We start from the raw sequence: 24,285 nt of genomic DNA on the forward strand, positions 1-24,285 counted from the left end.
AAAAATATTTGCAGTTTTTTATGACTCTTCCTGTATAATATTTCATTTTTCACTGCCCAATCAATGATTTTAAAAGCGTTTACCATATTTTTGGCTAATTTTCAAAGTTTAATAGTTATTAATTAATGTTTTATGGGTTGAAGATGTATAGTACCTAAAAATAAAACGCATATTAAACTTAAATAATATCTATTAAATCAATAATATTTTAAAGCACTTTATACCAAACCGATAATTGAATTTTAAACAATTAGCCACATTTAACATTTAAAATTATATCATTTTTAAGGTTCCGTACCCAAAGGGTAAAAACGGGAACCCATTACTAAGACTTCGCTGTCTTACAAAGTCTGTCACAAAGGTCTATCTTATGAACCCTTATAGCTAGATAGTTGACATTTTTACAGATAATGTATCTATGTTGCCGCTATAAGAACAAGTACTAAAAACAGAATTAAATAAATGTTTATAAATAAAAAAGTACTTTCACTAAACATTCTCTTTTAAATAAGAATTTTACATAGAATCTTTCAAGACCTCGGTGGCCGCGTGGTTAAAGCGTTAGGACTTTACGCTGCTATGACGTTGGAGCCGTAGTAAGGCAGGTTCAAATCCTAGTGAAGGCGAATTTTTTTAATCTTTTTTTTTATTTTTACATATTTTTACATATTTATTATTGATTAATACAATTTTTAGTAATGTGTTTCTTCATTTTTTTTTAAATTACTTATACGAGCATTCAAAATTTCAGCTAAATCGGAAAAAAAAAGTTTATAATAATATAGTGTCTAATGTTGTATAGATAATGAATGGTACGGAACCCTTCGTGCGCGAGTCCGACTCGCACTTGACCAATTTTTGATACATTAATATTATGATTAAGGAATGGTCTCCATATGCTGGCTGCATCCACGCGCATAACCTTCTCAACCGAACTTATATTATTAATCTTAATATAAGATCTGCTATGTTTAATTCAAAATAATTCGCACGTTTTAATTTTAACTAATCTGGCTCATACTCAAAATTTAATTTGCTATTATAAAATGCTTCCTGGTTCTCGGTTGACTTGTAAAAAAATCGTATAAACTATTTCAATTTTCACTCCGAAGGTTAAAAATTAAAAACCCTATTTTATACCCGCCCAATTAGATATTTATAGAATACAGGATGCATTCGTAGCGTTAAATGTGATAAATAATGTATGTTAATTATAGTCCTAATTTTTATTTTCCAGGACTCTACTGTATGAAGAAAAAATACACAGAAAATTGGACTCTAATAGCAAGGAATAATCAGTTTAACTTTGATAAATGAATTTAAATTTTTCAATATCAATTTATGTAGACTTGAGCTATAAGTACATACCTGACTTTCCAACATTTGATTTGCCAATAACCGCTATACGGGCTTTAGGAACAGTGTTTTTGTCTTCGGTTTTCATTTTCTGTAACAAAAAATATAAATGTACTATCTACTATATTAAAAAATTCCTATAAAGGATTTTTTTGGAGAGATGAATCCGCCACATAGGTATTGACATTTTTTACTACATTAATAAAACAATCATTATTTTTTGTTAATATTATCATGATCTTGAACGCCCTATTACAACTATAGGTACTTATAATATTTACCTATAGGAATAACCCTATAAGTAAATAAATATAAGTCATTTATTCTATAGTTTGTACAATGAGAGAATACATGATAACGAGAGGTGTTGTCTGTCATTTTAAATCAAAAAACAGTACTGTGAGAATTTTCAGGTCAGGGGCTTGGAAGAAAAGGACCCTCAAAAAGAAAATTCCACTTGAAATTCCACTCCCAGTGGATGACATACCAAGAATTTACAACTTTGAGAAATACCTCACTATAGTATTGAGAGATAAAAAGGATTGGAAGAGTTGGGTTGGGGTTGCTCAGCATGTAAAAGACCATACCATAACGTGGTATACTGATGCTTTCAAAACTAAAGCAGGGACAGGGATAGGAGTATTTGGGCCAAAAACTAAATACTTCGAATCAATGGGCACCTACCCCACCATCCTTCAGGTAGAAATCTACCCTATCGAAAGATGCGTATCATTTATTTTAGATAGAAACTATGGAAAACAGGAAATAGCCATCTTATCCGATAGTCAAGCAGCACTAAACGCGATGAACTCAGTAACCATCAATTCGAAGTTGGTGAAAGAATGCCTAGAAAAGCTCAACAACTTATGCAAAGAAAATAAAGTCTTCCTACTCTGGATGCCCGCTTACCAAGGAATAGAAGGCAATGAAAAAGAAAATGATCTAGCTAGAAAAGAAGCAAATACTCCACTAAATGGACCAGAACAGTTCTGCTTCTCAAGAACCGTTCTGTTTTCCAAGCGGTGACCATCTAAAAGCGGAACTGAAGAACCTGGAAGACTCCATCCGTAACCTGAAATGGGAGTCCTCCAACGGTCTCAGACATTCAAAAAAGTCCCTCAGAACTTACGACCGAGAAAAATCAAAGATTTTTCTTGATTTAAGTAAAAACAATCCTCGGATTGTCACGGAGTTTCTAACAGGACACTGTCTCCTCAACGAACACCTCAGTAGGCTGAAGCTGAGAAACAAGGGCAAATGCAGATTCTGTGGGGAAAATGGGGAATCACCAGAACACCTTATCACTGAGTGCGCTGAGACGACGACCGTTCGTGCCATGAACTTTAGTATGGCTGATGTCGAGGATGGAGAGCTGGCCTCTGCGGACTCGTCTCAGATACTGGCTTTTGTTAAAGCCCTGAGATAAATCGTTATTATAACTCGTTATAACTAAAGAAAGGGGAACACACACTAGATCTGTAAGGTCGCGGTGATTAACCCCCCTCCTAAACATTCTACATTCTACTATATAATAAGAAATTCCATTAAAATATTTTTGAATAATAAAAGTATAAATAAACTGAGGAAATGGTGAATAAGAATTTATTACGTTATTATTTAGTTTATTATTATTGTTCTCAGTTCCGTTTCTATGTTTTGCTCAAAATTGTATTATTACGAAACACGGTTCCTGAAGAATATACGTAATTATTGTCACCAAATAGGGCTAGTTTTTCTGGTTCGTTTGTCCAGTATACCGGGTTCGTCTAGAAAGTGGCTCATCTCTTTTATTTTTTTAGTATGTAGTATATTACAAAAATTAGGATTGATTGACGCATTTAATTGTTTTTGGTCACTTACTGTTTCACAGGAAATGACAAAAACAAAACAATACCACTTTTGATTTTTAAATGGCACTCATTAATGGTATATTTCTGCTTTATTCGAAAGAAAATAACACTCTGAGTGGTATGACATATCATATGTCAACTTTTGACACTTTCGCTTAAAAAATCGTATTTTAAATTTCAATCTAGATTGCCATGGCTGTGTTAAAAACACTAAAAATAGATTTGATCGTCTAATGTTTTTCGTGTCTTGTTCTGGCCGGTTAAAAGATACCCAAATCGTATTTTTAATCGTATCTCATTTTTTTTCAAAGAAACAATGGTGGCTCATAGGCATATTTGTAAAAAGCATACTTTTAAGAATAATTTAGAACCACACACTTGGTATTTCGAATCAAATTGTCGTTAACCGCATCTTCCAATTTCAAATAAACCATATGCGAAAATGTCAAAAGTTGACATATGATATGTCATTCTATTCAGAGTGTCATTTTCTATCGAGTAAAGTATAAATACAGCGAGGGTGCTATTTAAAAATCAAAAACCATTGCCGCTGAAACAGAAAGTGACCAAAAACAATTGAATACCATCAATTGATCCTAATTTATGTCATATACTCCACATACCAAATCTCGTTTTTTTATCTGAAAAAATAAAAAAATTCTAGCGGTGAGCCACTTTTGAGACACACTCGGTATATCAATTAATCTCTTTTTTGTTGCAAAATAAACTGTCTGACGAGTTTAACAGCTCATTTACAGAGTATTTCCAACATTAAACTCCATTGAGAAGATGAATCAGATATGAAATAATATTTCTGTAATAAAAATATTCAAGTTTAATAAACGGCAAAATAAAATAAACAAATTAATTAATATATTTAATTACCAAGTTTTTAAAATATCCTGTAGATATTTATAATCCGATAAATATCCTTAAAAAATATTCAAATACAATACTAAAAAAGACTATACTATAAACTTATTTTTATATTGAGTAAAATCAATTTTAAATGTTGGAGTTTAAAATTCGAGAAAAAATATTTTTTTGGAAATAGATTTCTGAAATTTTTTTTTAATCTTTCTATAATTAGTGTCAATTTTGACAAGTTTTATGTCAATTTATAGTAAATGACGTCTATAGATTGACCTCGTCAAAAATTATCATCGATTGTCATTTCCCAGACCTCTTTAACGCCGTTTTTATGCGATCATACGTTATTTTCCATTCAATACATCAAGTTACAAAAGCTGATTGAGAAACAAGTCTAGCTAAAAATACCAGCTTATATTTTTTTACTAAAGTGAAAAAAACTGGAAAATTAATGTTGGCAAAGGATCTATATAATCAATTATAATGCTCATCCCATTAAGTTATTATACTGTGAAAAAATTTGGCGAACATTACAAAGAATCCATTTTGCCTAAAATAAAAAAATCACCGGGACTAGAGTCTAATCGATTCGGCACTATCGTAATTCGGTACCGTTTAATCCAGGTTAGAATGCAAATAAACTATCTACGCAGTAACACAATAAAAGAAAAAGAAAACAAGATTTCGGAAAGCACATACACCTGACTCCGTAAAGTTTACATACAATTCCTAGAAATCCAGACTGATTCCATGATGTTGTGGATAGGCGAGGCAATGTTGCCAGACCGAGATATTTTTAACTGGGTCTAGTAGCATATAAATAGATTTATTTGTATAACGTTTGTCATATGAAACTAAACATTTCATTATCTCAATAATAATTATAGGATAAAGTAATGAGAAAGTAAACGATTTAGCTAAAACAGGAGCAAACACTTTACTAACTGAACCAGAACCGTTCCGCTTTCCAAGTGGAAACCAACTTAAAGCAAAACTCAAAAACATGGAAGACTGTATCCGTAACCTGGAATGGGAGAATCATCCAAACAGAACACTGCCTCCTCAATGAATACCTCAGTAGATTTGAGCAGCTAAGAAACAACGGCGAATACAGAATCTCTGGGGAAAATGGGGGAAACACCAAAACACCTAATCAATGAGTAGCCGAGACGAGAACCATTCGTGCTATAAACTTTGATACGACTGACATCGGAGATGGAAAACTAACCTCTGTAAAACCGTCCCATATACTGGCTTTTGTCAAAGCCCTGAGACTGGGAATAATACGATAGGAATAAGAAGATAGAGAAGGAAGATACAATAGATCTATAAGGTCGCGATGATGACAAAACAATTTTATTTTGACTTTTCTAAAAAAATAGTACCGGTGGTACTTGTTGGTTTGTAATGTTTAATAAGAATGAATTTTTCTTTTTCTGTTTATTCTTTTTATTTTTATTTCATTAAAATATTATCGCAAATGTAAGTTTTATAATACTGTCTGGCAACATTGGTTCCAGAATCGGCGCCGCCATGCTCCTAAAAATAGAGACCTCGTTGAGGAATTCCACGGGTGAGGAGGAGTAAGGGGAGCCCGGCAGTACCGCTGAACACGTCCAAAATCAGACGGTTAAAAATACCGATCGCTATGTATCGTTCCAACCCTGAGTCTCGATTGTTTGATGAATTAAAATGAACAAAACAATACGCAGTCGAAATTGTTTCCATTAAATAAACTAGATTAATATTATTAAACAAAAAATAAATAAAAAATATTATTAAAAAACGATTAATCAAAATTAATTTTATGTTTTATTTTTTCTTTCCTTTTTCTTTTCTCCTTTATTTTGGTCTTTTTATTTATTTTTTTTTCTTTTCTTTTTTTTCTTTTTGTTTTGCCGACGTAACCGCGCCTTGTTAACAGCTGATAGTGAGGTCTCGGCAATAATTGTAGCGTATGTTTATGGCTATCAGATTTTGCCACCATCTTCGAACTACCATTTTCATTTCTTGTTTGTTCTTTTTCCTTTTCTTCTTTTTCTACTTTATGTCTTTGTTTTGTTTTCTTTCTTCTTTTCATTTTTTTATTTTTAAATAAAATTCGTATTGTATATGTGTATGTATTGTAAGTACCACTCAATCTATCCTTCAATTACAGTGGTCATCAGAACTATTTGATGCCGAACAGCATTTTTCACACTAAATTCAAATAAGGAACAGATTTTTAATATATCAGACTTCGCAAATAACACCTAAAATGACATTGCTATCCTGTCGGAGAGAGAAACTTAAATTTTTATTTAATATTCTCTGTAATATGTGAGTTTAGTTGTTTAGTTGCTTAGAGAACCTAAGAAAAAAAATCTACTCCACCTATCGAATACCTAGAAACAGACTAACGTTTCAACTTTATAGAATTTTTTCTCTTTAGACAATTCAACCATGTAATCCCATTTTGTATACCAAATAAGCTGCTTACCAATCAGATTTAATATTTATCTCCAACAATATAAAATATAAAATACATACATATGTATAACCACTTGTTGTCATACCAAAAATGTAAACATTCTTTGATACAAAAACAACATATTTTAATATCGGTCATATAAATATGTATATTTCATTACCAAACAGAATGTAGTAAATAATACGTAATCTAAATATTGCGCCGTATTAATGTAAATGCAAATTTTTAGCACGATACGAATGCATTTGTGAAAACTAAAAATAGGATTTCACAAATCAGTGTTTATATTTTCAACCTGCTTCAAAATTATATAAATATTAATTAAAGTGATAATTTTATGATAAATTTGTATGTCTAGTATATATCTAGTAAATATTCATTATCTGATTTTATTTGAATTAATATATAGGGTACCTATTCACTAAAATAACATGTTAATATTTAAGGAAGTGACCCTTGGACTTATTGCACTTATTGTAACTTATATATAAAATGTATGTCCTAAACATCTTTCATTGAGATATTTCATTTCTCATTTTGAGATACAGGGTGGTAAATTTTTCTAAAAAAAAGTGTTTTTCATAATAACTCTGATGTTATTGTAGATATCTTTATAAAATTTCAGACACGTCTTCTATGTTTAAAAATTATTTTTAGATCTACAAAAAATATTTGTTATATCTCTTAATTTCCATCCAGCCGATGCAGAAAGGATTTCCACACAACAGTAACAGCATAACTACCTTTTTAGCGATTTGATACTGAAGTAATGCGTCAGACGAAATAAAATCAAGAATAGAAAAACACCATTTTTTCGTTCAAAAATATTCAATGCAAAACCCGTATGGACGCTACTGATTAAAATAAATAAAATGATTTGTGGAGCAAAATAGGCATTTTGATGCATGAAAAGGGTGTATTAAAATGTATAAAGATATCTATAAAAACATCAGAGTTACTGCGAAAAGAAGTTAGGACACACATTCATATGAATTTTTTTTCTTAGAATAGGTCCAGGAATCACCCTCTTAAATATTCATTTTTCAGTATTTTTATCAACCCTTTATTACATAAAAGTAAAAAAAATATAGGTATTTCAAAAACATCTTGTCGGCATCTCGAATAATAAGAAAAGAAAATATCTTCAAGATTATGACGGATTTTCCAATATTTCCCTTATTAAAAATTTTCTTACTTCAACGAAGATTCATGTAATTGACAGATGAAGTATTATTTTATAAGAAAATAAATTACGTGTTTCAGAGAATCCAACAATGGATTTCCAATGACATAAAAATAAATTATTCCGAAAACAATTATTTTCCAAGAAATCTTCTCTGAAAATATCGAGGAAAGCGTATTATTTTTTCTCATAATTTGTTGACTTTTTCAATACAGCTGACAGTAAATGATGACATACGTGTGTTTTTTTGAACCATATTAAGAGTATAGAATGTCAGTCAGTTAATATAATGATATTAATAAACGCTTTGTTTTTTAAACGTTTTAATTTATAAGACGTTTAATATAATATGAATTACCTAATTTTAACATTAATTAAATTTATTATACCGATTAAAAAACTAACTATCCCTCGCAATATCTAATTTAGAAATGTATTAAAACCTTTACACGGACACAAAGGATACTCTAACCTTTAATTATCTAAAAACTATCACCAAATACTTGCTATATTTGAACTTCTAACTTTCAGTATCGGATCAATAGCGTTTCTATATCGACAACTGTAATTAATTAAATTATTTATCTGCAATATATAAATTAACCACATATATAAACCCTATTTATTTAACCTCTGATATATTACTGCAAATTTCTGGGAATAGGGCCATTAAAGCAGAATACATAAATGTCAAAAGTTCTGATATATATAAAACGCTACTAGATTCGAAACTAATAGAAACAAACTTCTCAGTGGTTCTTTACTTAAGAAGAATGTAGAATGAATGGGAGGGGGGTTAATCACCGCGACCTTACAGATCTATTGTGTCCCCCTTTCTTGAATTATAACTCATCATACAATCCCAGAACTTTGACAAAAGCCAATATCTGAGACGATTTTACAGAAGGTAGTTCTCATCTCGACGCACCCAGTGATGAAGTGTTGTTTCCTCATTTTCCCCACAGAATCTGCATACGCCGTTGTTTCTTAGGGTACAAACATAGTGAGGCATCTCGATGCCGATGCTCGCCGCGATCCTACGCGCACTTACTCGCCGTTTAAAAACAGTGCTTAAAACGTGCGCGTAGGATGCATCGCGGCGAGCATCGTATCGAGATGCACCACTATGTTTGTACGCTTAGCTTCAATATACTGAGATGTTCAATGAGGAAACAGTGTCCGATAAATATATATTCCCCTCGTAAGTCCTAAGAAACTTCTACCAGTGTCTTAGACCGTTGCAGGATTCCCATTCCAAGTTAAGGATGGAGTCTTCCAAGTTCTTGAGTTCCGCTTTGAGTTGGTTTCCACTTGAGAAGCGGAACGGTTCTGGTCCAGTTAGTAGAGTGGTCCCTCGTTTTCTAGCTAGATCATTTGCTTTCTCATTACCTTCCATTACATAGGAATACTTTGTTTTCTTCGCCTAATGTATTTGTTAAATTAATTGATAAATTCATTCAAATAAATAAGCAACCGAAACCAGTAATCTTGTCAACAGCACACCAAGACTTCAAAACAGACAATTATCCTTCACAGCATGAAGCGTTTAAGACAAAAGTCGAGTTTTCAAACGAACCTTTTTGAGAAAAGTTGCTTTGAAATAATAAATTATGGCTAATTCAGACAGAAATAAATAAATATTTTATTCGTCGGCCTCGCAACTCTTTAAAGTGGATTTTACGATATCTTTGACATTCCAGAATCAAAAAGAAAACGACGTATTCCCATTAAGATCGGCGCTAATCCCCGTCTACTTTATTACAAAACGCGGCTGTCGCCACATATTATCCGGTTATCCAGCTCGGAAAACCAGGAAATCGCGCCGCGATGTAACCACGCGTCTAGGCTGCTTTTGTTGTTTCGAAACGCCCCTCAGTCTATTTCCAGACGGTAGAATTTTCCAGTTTTAAGCCTTTTCCAGTTAAGAACCATAAAAATTAACGCTATATTGGGTTTTATGTTATATAAATTATAAATTATACATTGCAAACCCAATATATGTTTTTATTATCTATGCTAATATATAAAATCCCTAAGTGACTGACATACTGATTAATAACGATCCTGCTCAAACCACTCAACGTAAGAAGCTGAATTTTGGCATACAGGTTGATTCTAGGGTGTAGAGGTTCGATAAGAAGGGATTTTTTGAAATTCCAGTTCCAAGAGGGTGAAACCACCCCTCAAATATTACAATATTTTTTATTTAAAAAACGGTCAAGTTTGCGAAAAAACGCTTAAACACGTATATTTTATTTTGTTTTTTACATATTCTAAGATTAACCATTGAGTAATCACGATTCTGCTTAAACTGCTTGACGTTTAAAGCTGATTTTTGGCAAAAGGATTGACTGTGGGGTGTAGAGTTGGGGATAAGGAGGGGTTTCTCGAATCTCTAATTCCAAGAGGGTGAAAACGCCCCTCAAATATTAGAATATTTGTTATTTAAAAAACGGTTAGTCTTTCGTGAAAACGCTTGGACAAGCATAATTTATTTAGTTTTTTTACATATTTTGCATTTTTTTAAAAAATCATACAAGGTGTTCCAAAAAGTTGGGTAATTTCTTAACCACGATTCTGCTTAAACTGTTTGACGTAAAAAGCTTATTTTTGGCAAATGGATTTTTCGAAAGTCAAATTCCAACGAGATGAAACTACCCCTCAATTTGACGCGAACGAAGTCGCTGGTACACGCTGGTATATTATAATTTCTATAAATTCATTATGAACACTAAACTTTGCATATCTTTATAATACCGCATATTATGTTTTTATATTTTAAATTTTTCACCAAAATAAAGTAATGTTCTCCATATAAAATTAAATGCCTTGAAGATTTAATACATAAACAGGTGTCTTAAAGATTAAATACAAACACGTTATATAACTCTTCTTTTTCTCTGGCATGCGAAATTTAGAAGATACTAATCCCTTGAACACGTACCGTTTTTTTGGAGATTAAAATTAGTGGCATAACTTCGCCAGGAGCCAAGAAGCTGTACGGCATGCCAGTTTGAAAAGTAATAAATTGTTTATTCGAGAATGTAATGGAGGCAAAAATGTTTATGAATCATTTCGACATATTTTTGTTTATATTTAACTGTTTTACTTCGAGCGTAAATAAATCTTTCTAATTGACACCTAAATATTTTGAATGAGATGCTAACTGACCGAAAATCAAAGAAAATTTAAATGATATTTTGTCATTATTAATATATGTATAAGTAATATTTGTTAATGAGTTACAAAAACATAAGCATACAAAATAATTAAATTCAAAAAGAAAATTATCAACGGTTAACCATTGACGTTCTTATATACCTGGATTTAGACATTTTTATAATCACGGTTATAACCAGCTTAAATTTTTGAAGATAATCACCATTTTGAACAGTGAACTGGTTGTTATTCAATATACAGGGTAAGTCTTAAATAAGTGCAAATATTCTTAGGGGTGGTATATTTCGACCCAAAGAACACGCCAATGAGGTTTTTTTGCAAAACAATGTTGAAAATCGTACATTTTCTTTTAAATTTTCCTGTATATTTAAAAAAAGTTTTGCAAACTCAGCAAAAAAATGGCTTTGCTCTGTGGTTATGGTACTAAAAGGGATGCAAATACAGAAAAAAAAACGGTGGCTCTTATTTTTTTTAAATAATTCAGTTTATTTTAAATTTTCAAACTTAAATAACTCGGATATTTTGGACTTATTTAAAAAACGGCAAAGAGAAAATATTTATATTTCTTTTATCAAGATTTACCAGCCCTGAAAATATATGCACTTATTTAAGACTCGCTCTGTAGACAGCTTTGAAACTTGGATATGTATAAGCAAAAATCCATAAGTAAATTCCAGGTAATACAAAGGTCTATAGAACGATGTATGATGAATAATAAAGACCGTCCAATATAGGACTGAGTGGATAAGACAGAAGACCCCTGAAATTATTCAATTTACAGAATATAATCCTTCAAATATCAATACGGATTAAACAACAGGTGGACTACCAAAATTACAACCCAGCGGAACCCAAGAGGCTTAAAAAGGTCAGGGATCGCCCTAATCACAGATAGAACTAAAGACATTTAGAGAAAAAAAAAAACAGAGGACAATCAAATGAAAATAACATTGTGGGCTAGACAAGCTCAACTTTATTATTAAACGTCAATATTTTTAAGATTTTTTTTTAAATTTTAATAAACTTAATAGAACAATTTTAAAACATTAGAAAGATATTGGTTCTCATATACAAATTTTCAAAAAAAAAATATTTCTTGCTTAAATTTTGAGAACCACTGGATGTTTTCTGGGTTTTCTTTCTTATAAATTTAATCTACTATCTATGTTGCCATATTATCAATAAATTATGTTTTTTAACTAAAAGGTAAAAAAAATCCAAATTGTCAAATTTTTTCTTTCGCGAAAAAATAATCATAATGGTCAGTCTAGGGTCGAAATATACTACCTCTAAAAATATTTATACTTATTTAAGACTCACCCTGTGTAATTACAAATATATCAAATAAAGCGGCTTCACTAAGAACTAGTTTGTATATTAATAAGAAATTAATTCCAGTAAAGCTGCATAATAGATGTAAAGTAATTAAAAAAAGTTATATTAGTATTATACAGGGTGTCCCAGAAATAAGTGCAAATATTTTAAGGGGTGATAGTTCTCGATAAAAGAAACATATTTTCTCTTTATCGTTTTTTAATAAGTCCAAAATAACGGAGTTATTTTACTTTGAAAATTTCCAAAAAAAAATTTTTTGCTAAAATTTTGAGAACCACTGGATATTTTCTGGATTTTCTCCCTTGTAAATTTAATCTAATACCTATGTTGCCAAATTATCAAGAAATTATGTTTTTCAACTTAAAACTAAAAATATTTCCAAATTTTTTTTAAAAATTTCGAATTTTCAATTTTTTTTTTCGCGAAAAAAACCTCATAGGCGTGTTTCTGGGGTTGAACTATACTACCAGTTAAAATATTTGCACTTATTTCTGGGACACCCTGTATAGTAATTAAAAAAATAATAAATGTAAATTAATTTTTCTATGAATTTTTGATTACTAATTCTAGTATTTCTTTTAAATGTATAAGAATATATTTTTATTTCATCATTCAGGTTAGTACAAAAAAGAAAAATATTGACAAGATTTTTCGAACCGAACGAAGAGATCGAACCGTAACACTTAAAAAATTCTAGGTTTTAATTCAGCCATAAAAAAGTATCTAAAAATTAGTAAAATTAAACTACAAAAATAAATGTTATAAACTAACATAAAGTGTTATTTAAATATATTAGGAATTGTGCCTTAACAAGATAATGCAAAATGTATGTAATTCTGACCAATAAATTGTACCCACTTACAAATTTGTAAAATTAAACTACTCTAAAGCTTCATTCAGAACCTCGCAATTAGTGGAATAAATTAGTGGTTTCAACTAGCGTAGAAGTTTGTTCCTTTAATTTCAATGTAAGCATTCAGAACGTCAAAATTAGTGGTAGACATTTTCAATTAGTAGAAAAAGTTATCAAACTTTTAACTTTTCCCCAAATTATACTTCAAAATTTGCTAGAAATGTTATTTTGGCCTTTGATTATCTTCCGTCAAGAGAAATTGTGGTTAGAAATCAAAAGTTGATTGTTTCATAAGCTAAATATTAGGCTTTCTCTATGGATATAACTGAGTAACGCAAGCTGTTGCTAGGATATTCTACTAATTTTAATTGTGTTTTTTAAACATTGTGAATGATCGTATACTAAAAAGTATAAAGTGTAATTGAAACCACTAATTTCTTCCACGAATTGCGAGGTTCAAAATGAAGCTTAAATTATAGTTCTTAACAAACTTAAGACACGCGAATAATAAACTAGAATTCACTCAAGATTTTTGTTAGTATAATAGAAATAACTAACATCTTTAACTTAATATTTTGAATGATTCTTTTAAAACTACAAAACCTACTTGTACAAAAACCGCAACCACGTCTTCGAGTAGCTTCTTCAGCGTGAAATATTTTCTCTTCACAGCAACAACGATGACAATTCTAGTCGTACACGACCCGAAATTGCAGTACTGAAGAGTTAAGAGCGATTTCAATAAACTTTCGCGCGGAACTTAAAGAAGCGCGTTTCAGTTTATTTATCTTTGGAAGTTTCCGGTCTGTTTTCAGGAGCGCTTTGCCAGAAACCAACCGTCGCTCGAACTGAGCGAGGGCAACGGCGACGCCGTGGTATATATCAACTCCGGTTGCCAGGGCGACGTCGGGACGCTGAAAAACGGCGTCGCGCCGCATGTGCTGAAAATTCGAAACGCGTGTCGTGTTTTTTAAAGAAGTAGATTCGTTAAACCTCAACAAAAAAAATTTTGATATATAGAAGAGGTATAAGGGACTTTTTATATTTTACTTTAATAATATGTCTTATTTTTAGTGTAAATCCCAACATGAACCTTTCCATTGTTGGAAGTTACACTTAGCGATAAAATACCCAATCATACCATACGAAATCGAACAGGAGTAAGAGATGCGGTGATATCTGTCTTACAGGATGACAGATGGACGGTGGACAAAGAGACTTGTGGAATGGAGACCAAGACACGAGACCTATAGAAGCAGAGGACGATCTCCTAGTCGATGGACATATGACATTAAGAGAATGACTGGAAACTGGATCCAAGTGGCACAAGATAGAAAGAAATGGCTAGAGTTAACGGAGGCTTTTGTTCAGCAGTGGACGGAACTCTTAGACACCCAAATTCTTATTCAAATCGGAATAACGGTTCTTCAAATATCTGAAAAAATGTGTTTATTTTTTTAAAGTTTGATGTCCTCTAACGGACAATCAAAGTACTTTTGTACAGGGTGGAGCCTCTAATACGCCGCAGGGGCTCCAAGGAGAACGACAGTTTATATTGAAATGAAATTTTGTGAGCTTATGTAGGTTAATTCAGAGCACTTAATATATAGAGTTCTACAGAGTGTTCCCAAAAAAAGTTACATATCAAAGTTGTGTTTTTTGTAATGTAACTCTCTATATATTAATTGATTTTCGGATTCTGAGAGAAAAATAAAGGTGAGTTTTATAAGAAAACTATATGACAAAAATGTAAGGTTTTTGACATATTTAACATTTTCTAGAAATAAAGAACAATTTTTAAATTACAATAAAAGCTACCTAAATTGGAATTTACCCGGTATAGCCTAATATGTAGTTAAATGAACTATTGTACTTTAAATCAAATTAAAATATGATCCAAAAAGTTATACAGGTTGAGACAAAATTAATATTGAACATTGGTCACCTTTAAAAACATGTTACCCTAACCTAACACCCAGTATATTATTTCGATATTCAATGGAGAATTCTTGTCTCTTCAAATTACTGTTAAGGTTGCCTACCCTCAAACAGATTTTCCTAGATATTTTCATTTACATGATTTGATCTGAGTAGATCTTTGTTATTTGATAAAATCTAGTTGGATGTGATATGTCTGACGTTACTTCAACATAGCTGTCTAATTAGTCGAACTTTAACAACTAGTTATCATATTGTGTCCGTTAAAACAAAATAATTCTCAGAAATTTGCCGACAATGCAAATTTATCTTACATCAGAGAGAATTGATATGATTCTATTAGTTGGTGAATGCAGTGTGCATTCACAGAATTCTTAACTGCTTCTAATTTTATCTAGTCAGGATTTTTTTATGGGGATATCCGGGATATGTTAAAGACAGTGTTTACAAAACCCGAACTATTGTCGACGAAGCTGCTTTTCGAGGTAGAACTCCACATATGCCTTTTATTATGAAAAGATCCTTTTGAAAAGACAATCATTTTATGCAGTTAATAGGAAAGGAAGCATTTTGAGCATTTGATTTCATGTAGCTAATTTTTGTCACGTAATTATAAGTTTATATCTAGTTTTAATTCTGTAATAATTAAAATATATTTTATATAACGTGTATCTTTTTATTACCGTTGGATATTTTACTCTACAATCTTTAATTTTTGTTTAATTAACAAAAGGTATATCACACAGCCACTCCCCCCGCCCCCCATAGATTTTTTCTAATAATAAATCTACTGACGCAAAATCATAAAAATTAAAATATCTAGAAAAATCTTTGTCTGAGGGGTAGGCAACCTTAATAATATTTTGAAGATATATAAATTCCCCATTGAACACCGGAAAAATATACTAGGTGTTCCATTTAAAATAATGGAGTAACTTGCTTTTAAAAGTGACTAATGTTCCATATTAATTTTGTCTCACCCTGTATAACTTTTCGGGTCAAATTTCAATTTGGTTTAATGTACAATGATTACTGTAATTAAATATCAGGCTATACAAGGTCAACTACAATTTAGGTAGCTGTTAGCAAAATTTAAAATTTACTCTTCATTTTCACAAAATGTGAAATATGTCAAAATCCTTAGATTTTAGGTATATGCTTCTTTAATAACAGTCACCATTATCTTTTTCTTAGAATCCGAAAATTAATTAATATATGGGGTGTTCCATTAGAAAAAAAACACAACTTTGATGTGTAACTTTTTGGGGGACACCCTGTATAATTCTATATATTTTTATAAAATGCTTTCAGTTAACCTACATATGCTGCCAAAATTTCATTTCTATATAAACTAGCGTTCTCCTTGGAGCTTCCGCGGCGTATGAGAGGCCACCCTGTATAGAGGTAAATTGTATCCAATGAAATTATTTTGATTCCAAAAATACGTGGTAGTTCTATGTCCACGGAATCTTGCGACACTCTGTACAGTTCAACAAGTAAATGATTTTTTTATAACTATACCGACTTTTGCAGAATCCTGTATAACATTCGATCAGTCTTTTTTTATTTTAAAATAAAAGTAAATACAAATACTTATTTTATCTAGAAGAATATTGAAAAAGTTGATCCTGTTGTTCATCATCTCCACATCAAAACCTTCGCTTTAATTGTTGTCGCGACCTTAACACAATTTTCGAAAGAGTGATAATGCGACATAAAATCTTTTCAATCCCTTCTTCCCTTCCAGACATTTTTGGGACGAAATCTGGAACGGCTCGAAGGAGACACTTGTTCGTCCTCTCGGCAAAGCTAATATCAAATATTTTCAATAAGCATGTGTCAAGGCGAAAATATTATATAGAGCTAAACTAACACTTTAGAAATGATTCGAGGCGGGCAAAACCGCGTTTGTAAATATAGAAAGTGCGTCTAAATATATACCACAATCGCAATAAAAAATATATTTAGTTGTAGTTCATTTTTATTTCTATTACGTCAAGAATATTTTATTATTTCCATCAAGGATACGTGAAAAAAATACCTTAAATAGACCGGTTTGTGTATTGTTAGGAAAGCACCAATTTCAAAAATAGCCTTAAATCATTTCGCACTCACGAGCTTACTCACTGCGAATTATTGTAATATTGCTTTCCCAAAAGCGCCAACGTTTCTCGGAAATCCTGTGATTCTCTGAAAAATTGACGTTGCTCTGAAAATACGGTTTTGTCTGCTCATTAATTTGAATAATCCTAGTAAGAGTAGTATTTACTAGCTGCCTGGACACATGCAAATCTCTACAAATTGTCATAACTCTATTTTATTATTTTAAATTTTAAAAAGATGTTGCAAATTTTTAAACAAAGTTGGAAAAAATAGACTTCCCACTAATAATTGTAAGTATCTAGTAGCAACAATAATTAATGAAATTTTATTTGAGAAGTGGATTTCAAAATAACGGGAAATTAAAACAACTTTTTTGCACGTCATCAATGGCACCATGCGTCGTCTTATGGAGTTTGCTGGTGGTCGTATTATGATGTGTAGCCACAGTTATTTTAATTTCCCAATACATTGTTAGTACCAGGGGCGGATACAGGAATTTATTTCAGGGGGGCCCAAAAAAAAAGTAACGTAGAATATGCTTTTTAGGGCGTCATTTTTAACCCAAAAGCCTAATATTTAACCCAATTTATAGATTAGAAAGAATAAGAACTTCCACTAACCATAGCTTTTGAGAAGACTTTCAACTCGATATATAATATATCCTAAGGCAATAATAGAAGGTATTGACAGGCCTGACATAAAAACTCTTGCTAATATAAAAAAGGAAGCCAAAGCAAGAGTAATGATATATAAAACAACCCCAAAGTTCTCAACTGGCAAAGGGAAGACGAGTCAGGGAGACGCAATATCCCCAAAACTATTTACAGCAACACTAGAAGAAATCTTTTGTCAACTGGACTGGACCAACAAAGGATTAAGAATAGATGGAGAATATCTTTACTATCTAAGATTTGCTGGTGACATAGTCCTAATTGCCAATAGTCCTGAAGATCTACAAGCACAAATTAACGAACTAAATACAGCCAGCAATAAAGTATGTCTCAAAATGAATTTAGCAAAAACTAAAGTAATGTACAACGAACTAGTATACAGAAAATACATTCTAATAAATATCACAACACTGGAAATAGTAAGAATATATACAGGGTGTCCTAGGCTGAGCGTGCGTTAGAAGTTTCTAGAGAACTACAACATCTAGCTCTGAGATTTTTTGCACATCATAGTTTCACAACGAGATCTATCGATTAAAAATATTTTCAATATGGCAGCACTTCCGGAAATATCGGCAGCTGACAGCAACTTTCTTATTTTAAATCGGTACCCCCATTTATTATTACATACTTAAATTATCCTTAAAATTTAAATTTAAATAAAAAAAAATATTTAAAATTTTTGAACGAAAAAAACTGCCTAGATAAAGATAAGAAAGTTGCTGTCAACTTCCGGTATTTCCGGAAGTGTCGCCATACTGAAAATATTTTTAATCGATAGATCTCTTTGTAAAACAATGAAGTGCAAAAAATCTCCGATATAGATATTGTGGTTCTCTAGAAACAGCCTGGAACCTGGGACACCCTGTATATTTGGGACAACTAACAACGCAGCTCGGGATCTTTACTAGCAGAAATCAACAGAAGAATTAAGTTAGCCTGGAGTATTTATGGAAGAAACTCAATCATATTTAAATTTAGAATGCCACTATCAAGTCATCTAAAGAAGAAAACATTCGACTGGTTTATTCTACCAGTTATGCATGCGAAACCTGGGCAATTAAAACGGACATTATAAGGAAACTACAGGTAGCACAACGCTCAATAGAACGAAATATTCTAGGAATAACCAAGATAGACCGTAAAAGAATAGAGTGGATACGACAAAAGATCCAGGTAATAGATGTCATCCACAGAATGAAATCCCTCAAGTGGCAATGGGCAGGACACCTGGCAAGAAGGACGGACGACAGATGGATCATAAAAATTACACCATGGTACGAAGAAGACCAAACCTGAGATGGGATGATTATATCAGGAAATTAGCAGGGATGATAACTTGGGCCCGCATAGCCAACAATAGACAACGATGGGCCAAACTACAAATAGAGTATCTAAATATAAGAAGGAGACTACACCATAATTGGAAAATAAGCTGAATGGAAATGGTTGAATAAGCTGAATGATGATGATTACTGTGTACTTTTTAATTATTTAATGGAACGCTAAATTAGATATTTCTTTAAATAGAAAATTATAGAAAATTGACATCAATACACCACCTTAAAAGTACCTTTTAACCTCTAAACCCAACTTTCGCTAAACATGTTTGAAAGAAAGTTTCAACCAAAACTTGTTAAATTTTTGGTTGTGAAACTTTGTTATATATAAATATATTACGAAAGATATTAAAACAAATGCAAGATTAAAGTATTCAATTATTATTATGTCTCATGCATTGATGTAATTCAATCCAATTACATAATTTACAAAACGTAATTTATCTGTTAACGAAAATGTTATATCCTACATTATAAAACCATTAAAAATAATTTATTATTGTTTTTTTTTTTTTTTTTTTTTTTAAAATTTATATAAATTTTGAAAAAATGAGTTGCATAAAAATAGTTACCTAGCATGTGAGTACGACAAACGATTTATTAATGGTGCACATTGGCAAAATGTTTATATTTTTAAAACAAAAAAAAAAAAATTCTATTTAAAAATGTTTAATAAAAAGACTTTAGTTAAAAAATGTAATATTTCCAGAGAAAAATATGACACGCTCATATACATAGGATCGAAAAAAACGCCTCAATGACGGCTGGGAAATAACAATCGATGCTAATTTTTGCGAGTCAAGCCTATAAACGTCATTTAGTCATTTACTTCGCCTCTCTTAAAGTGCGTCTGTGGTGAATTTCGGGATCGATATTGGCCTTTTCCGGAATCAAACTGCCGAGATAATTGAATTCCGCTACACATTTCAATAGTTCTTCTCCGACTTTTATAGCATTATTGTGATTTTCCAGGGGAGTGCACATTATTTTATTTTTATCGATGTTCAGTCTAAGTCCCAAAGCCTGGTATGCCCAGGTATATCTATTCAGCATTTTATACACAATATAAAAGACTCTTCAATGTGATTCATATGCCCGGAACCCTTCTGCGGCATTGTAGCTAACCTAACAAAACGGTGGGTGGCCAACAAATTTCACCATTTTAGGTGGAGAAGAGATAAACAAAAAGTTCATATCAAATTCCTTAAAATTTATTGCAGACCGGATAAGCAAACACAGAAAAACGGTATATAGTGAATCTATCTAACAGGATATATTGAAAGCTCAATAGGCATCTAAAACTGATAAAATAATAAAATAACGCTTTATTGTACAAAAAGCCAAAATAGCTTCATCGACAAAGCATTTACAAAACAAACAAAAGCACAAAAAATACAAAATAATAAAATGTCATACAATACAAATCCATTCAATTCAAAAATCAAGTCAAGTACAAATAGAACATACATGGAGAACACACAAAAGGCGTATTAATAAAATTTTTAATAGGAAAATTGTAAATGGATATAATTATTTAAGAGTTATAAAATATTAAATTAATTTTGTTTTTTAAAAAATCGTAGATCCATTTAAAATTCAAAATTGTTCATGATTAAACATCAACAAAAGTCGTTTACCGCATATAGGGCTCTCTCCAGTAAGTATGCTTTCAGAGCTTTGCGAAATGCGGGAAAGAATGAAAGCGACTTGATATTCAAAGGAAGATGATTGTACATTTTTGGCATTGTACAATACTGAGCCTTTAACTAGTTCTGGCTCGGGGTTGGCAGATAAAGATCGTGCTCCGCAATCCTAAGTGGATAGTTATGAGATGGCCTTTCAGGAATAGCAGATATGTGCTTGCGGATTAAGTAAACGGATTAAAAATGAATAAAAGAAGGAAGAATGAGTATTTGAAATTTTTAAAGAAATTCTGGCAGTGTTCTACTGTTCAGTCTCAATAATATCGAACTGCTCTCTTTGATGGGATTGATGGACAAAGAGCAGATTTAGTCAATGTAAAGAAGAAACGACAGAACACATTTTGTGTAGGTGTTGACAAAGATCTATATAGAGTGTAAATGAAAAATGTAACCTAAGGATCAGAGAAGAGGACTATACAATAAATCTGAATTGGTCGTATTGAAAGAATGATAGTCACTTCAAAATCTAAATCTAAACCATATAGAAATTATTTTTTATATTTGCAAATTTTTAGAAATCTCAGAAAAGTATTATTCGCCTTATAAATCTGGGTATTTCCTGAAAAGACAGCCCTATAATGTGTATTACTTTAATTAATAATTTCCTTAATAACCTTGGTCCATAAAATAAATAAAATACTGTTCTTATTTATATCCGGTGCCATTCACTTGATATTAAGTAATTACCTTCCCCAATTAGATTTTTGTTACCTATTTAATTTTAGTCGTCTAAAAATTAACCTGCGAATCCAGATTTAGCAAACGGCATCTATTTTAAAAACGGGATTCCTTGAATCCGGTTTCCTTTTTGCACCGATGACAACCAATATGAACTAATAACGTATTGTTGTTTTCTTTGGAAGATTTATAGTATCGAATCAAAGCGATATGTTGTTTTTTCCTCAGTTGCGATCACTCCAATTCGAATACAGAAGCAACAATAAATATTTTGAAAACGATTAAATTTATTAAAATTTTAAATATGAGGCGTAAGGAATTTTCTGTTTCTAAAATGGTGACATCTAAATATATCTAGTTGAAACCTGACGAATTTCATCGACAGATATTATAATTGAGTATTAGATTGCTTAATGACATAAGCTTTTTCAATACATTTTATTTACTAATTTCGTTCACATATGCAAATAGTGATTAAACAATACAGATGGATACCATGTTCCATCTGAGGATAAAGATCTTTCATATAAAAAAAAGCAAAGAAATTGGTGAAGCTGTAGCTCCTTCATGAATCGAACAAAAATACATGTAGAATATAGAATATAGAATTTTTCGGAGGGAGGAATTGGGGAGGGGAGTTAGTACCCGCGACCTTACAAATATATTGTGTCCCTCTTTCTTGAGTTATAACAAGTTATAACTCATCATACAATCCCAGAGGTTTTACAAAAGCTAGTATCTGAGACAGCTTGACAGAGTAGTTCTCCATCTCCGATATCAGTCGTACCAAAATTTATGGCTTATGGCACTATTCGTTTTTGTCTCAGCACTCAGTGATGAAAGTTCTGGGTGTTTCAAAAAACTAAAATATGAAATTCGAAAATCAAAAGGACATCTCTTGGAGAAATATTGTAAATAAACTGGAAAATGACATGTCCATATACACACAGGACAGGCACTTAAAATTATTATGAAAAAAATAAAAACAAAAATGCAATTGACAAGGATGCTCAACTAAATGAAGTTAGGAAGCTGTTTCCAAGGGGCGAGAATGTGAACTGGAAGAGATTTCCTATAGTTGATTTCCCCAAAGTATCTATGACTGAAGTCAATAACGCAGTTAGGAGGCTAAAAAGTAGCGATGGGAACTATCGAATAAATAAGACTATCGAATGGTTACTGAATGATTTCAACTATCAAATGGTTTCATTCGAATAAATCATTCATTCATTTTAACTATACTAAAGCATATGTGAACCTCGCCGTGCGACTAAATGGTTATCGTTAAGCCACGACTATCATATGCTTTAGATAAATGAAATTTAGTATTCGTTTGATGTTTGTGTCTGCGTGCATTATTAGTTCTTCAAAAATTTTTATAACTTGCCTTCTAAATACTGTGCTATTTTGCGTTTTATTAAAATATTTAAAATACTAAAGTAGTAGTGTTTTTTAAAATTGACGATTGTGTACGTGTGCAGGTGGTCAAAATTTTTCCGAAAATTTGTGTGATTTTCCGATCTTTCAATTATTTAATTTTATACGGTATATGGTCTATTTTTTAATGGGGAAATTTTTGAAGTAACAATTTTAAGAGATGAGGTGAACTTACAATTAATTTTAAAAATACATATGTGTTGTATTTTTAGATGTTTAGTAATATGAATTAGTTGAACTTAATAATCATATTTAAGTAATGTGGTAATGTGGTTAAGTAAATGGTTATCGAACTCAAATTTTGGGGTGAGAAAATTAAATTGATTGATTAAAGTTTTACACGTGCCCGAGCATTAATTAAAAAAGTTAACGATATTTGTATTTTTTTATGCTAATTCTCTTACATAGTTTTTTGCGAAGAAATTTCATTTATTTTTTAAAGTAAATACCAGTAAAACCAAATATTATTTTAAATGCTAATACAAAGTAATAAAAAGTAATAAACATATATAATTTTGATTTCTAATTTTTATTTATATTTTTCTTCTATTACACTGCATGTAGAAAATTAATAAATGTTTTATATTTCATGATGTTAAAATTTGTTGTTAATATAACAAATTAGTTCTGTAGTATTATTATTTAATAAACCAACGTTGACACACAAAAAATTTAGAACTATATTATTTTTTAAATAGGATCTAATATAAATAATTTTAATTCTTCAAAAAATAATTCTAGATTTTTTTTTAAAAATGTTTATATTAAATGATTTTCAATTTTGGTGTTAATAGGTATAACAATATTACTATTATTATTTATTAAACCAGTTTTTTTTTCAAAACATTTAAAATCATTTTCCTACATCCAAAATAAAAGTATTATTGCAGTGTAACAACAGAATATTAATAAAAATGCAAAATATATAGTCATACCACAGGTCATACTATCCCTAACTAACTATAATACCAAAATATATTCTTTGCTAATATAACTAATACGATTATACGGCAACAGCGCCGTTCATAATGTATTTTCTGTGTAAATACTTGCCTCAATAAAAAATAATGTCCTTATCTTTATCTGACTCAAAATCAAAGATGCCGGCTTTTTTCATACCATTGCCACTGACCGCCGACCGCTGTCGGGTTTTTAGGAAAGAAACCTACGTCGCCGGGCGACAACTAAATCCAGTTTATATTTTATTATCGATCCTGACAATAAATGAATTTTACAAATGAATGAATTTTATAAATGAATGGTTTTGCTGCCGAATTAATATATTTCAAGGCAGATGAAAAAAATGCATCTATTCGAT

The 24,285-nt window shown here is 31.1% G+C and overlaps 1 protein-coding gene across 1 annotated transcript in view; it reads right to left on the reverse strand.

Annotated features, from left to right (window-relative positions):
• LOC115882635 (ras-related and estrogen-regulated growth inhibitor-like protein) overlaps positions 1-13,947 on the reverse strand; it is a 52,264-nt gene extending 38,317 nt beyond the window's left edge. The window contains exons 1-2 of the mRNA XM_030900826.1: positions 13,705-13,947; positions 1,369-1,447 (exon numbers count right to left, since the gene is read on the reverse strand). Coding sequence (XP_030756686.1) covers positions 1,369-1,444 — 76 coding nt within the window. The 5' untranslated portion in view covers positions 1,445-1,447; positions 13,705-13,947. The remainder of the gene's footprint in view (positions 1-1,368; positions 1,448-13,704) is intronic.
• Between the last annotated feature and the right edge of the window lie 10,338 nt (positions 13,948-24,285).

This window comes from Sitophilus oryzae, unplaced genomic scaffold (assembly GCF_002938485.1).
Source record: "Sitophilus oryzae breed Bouriz unplaced genomic scaffold, Soryzae_2.0 scaffold_1790_pilon_pilon, whole genome shotgun sequence".
NCBI lineage: Eukaryota > Metazoa > Arthropoda > Insecta > Coleoptera > Curculionidae > Sitophilus > Sitophilus oryzae.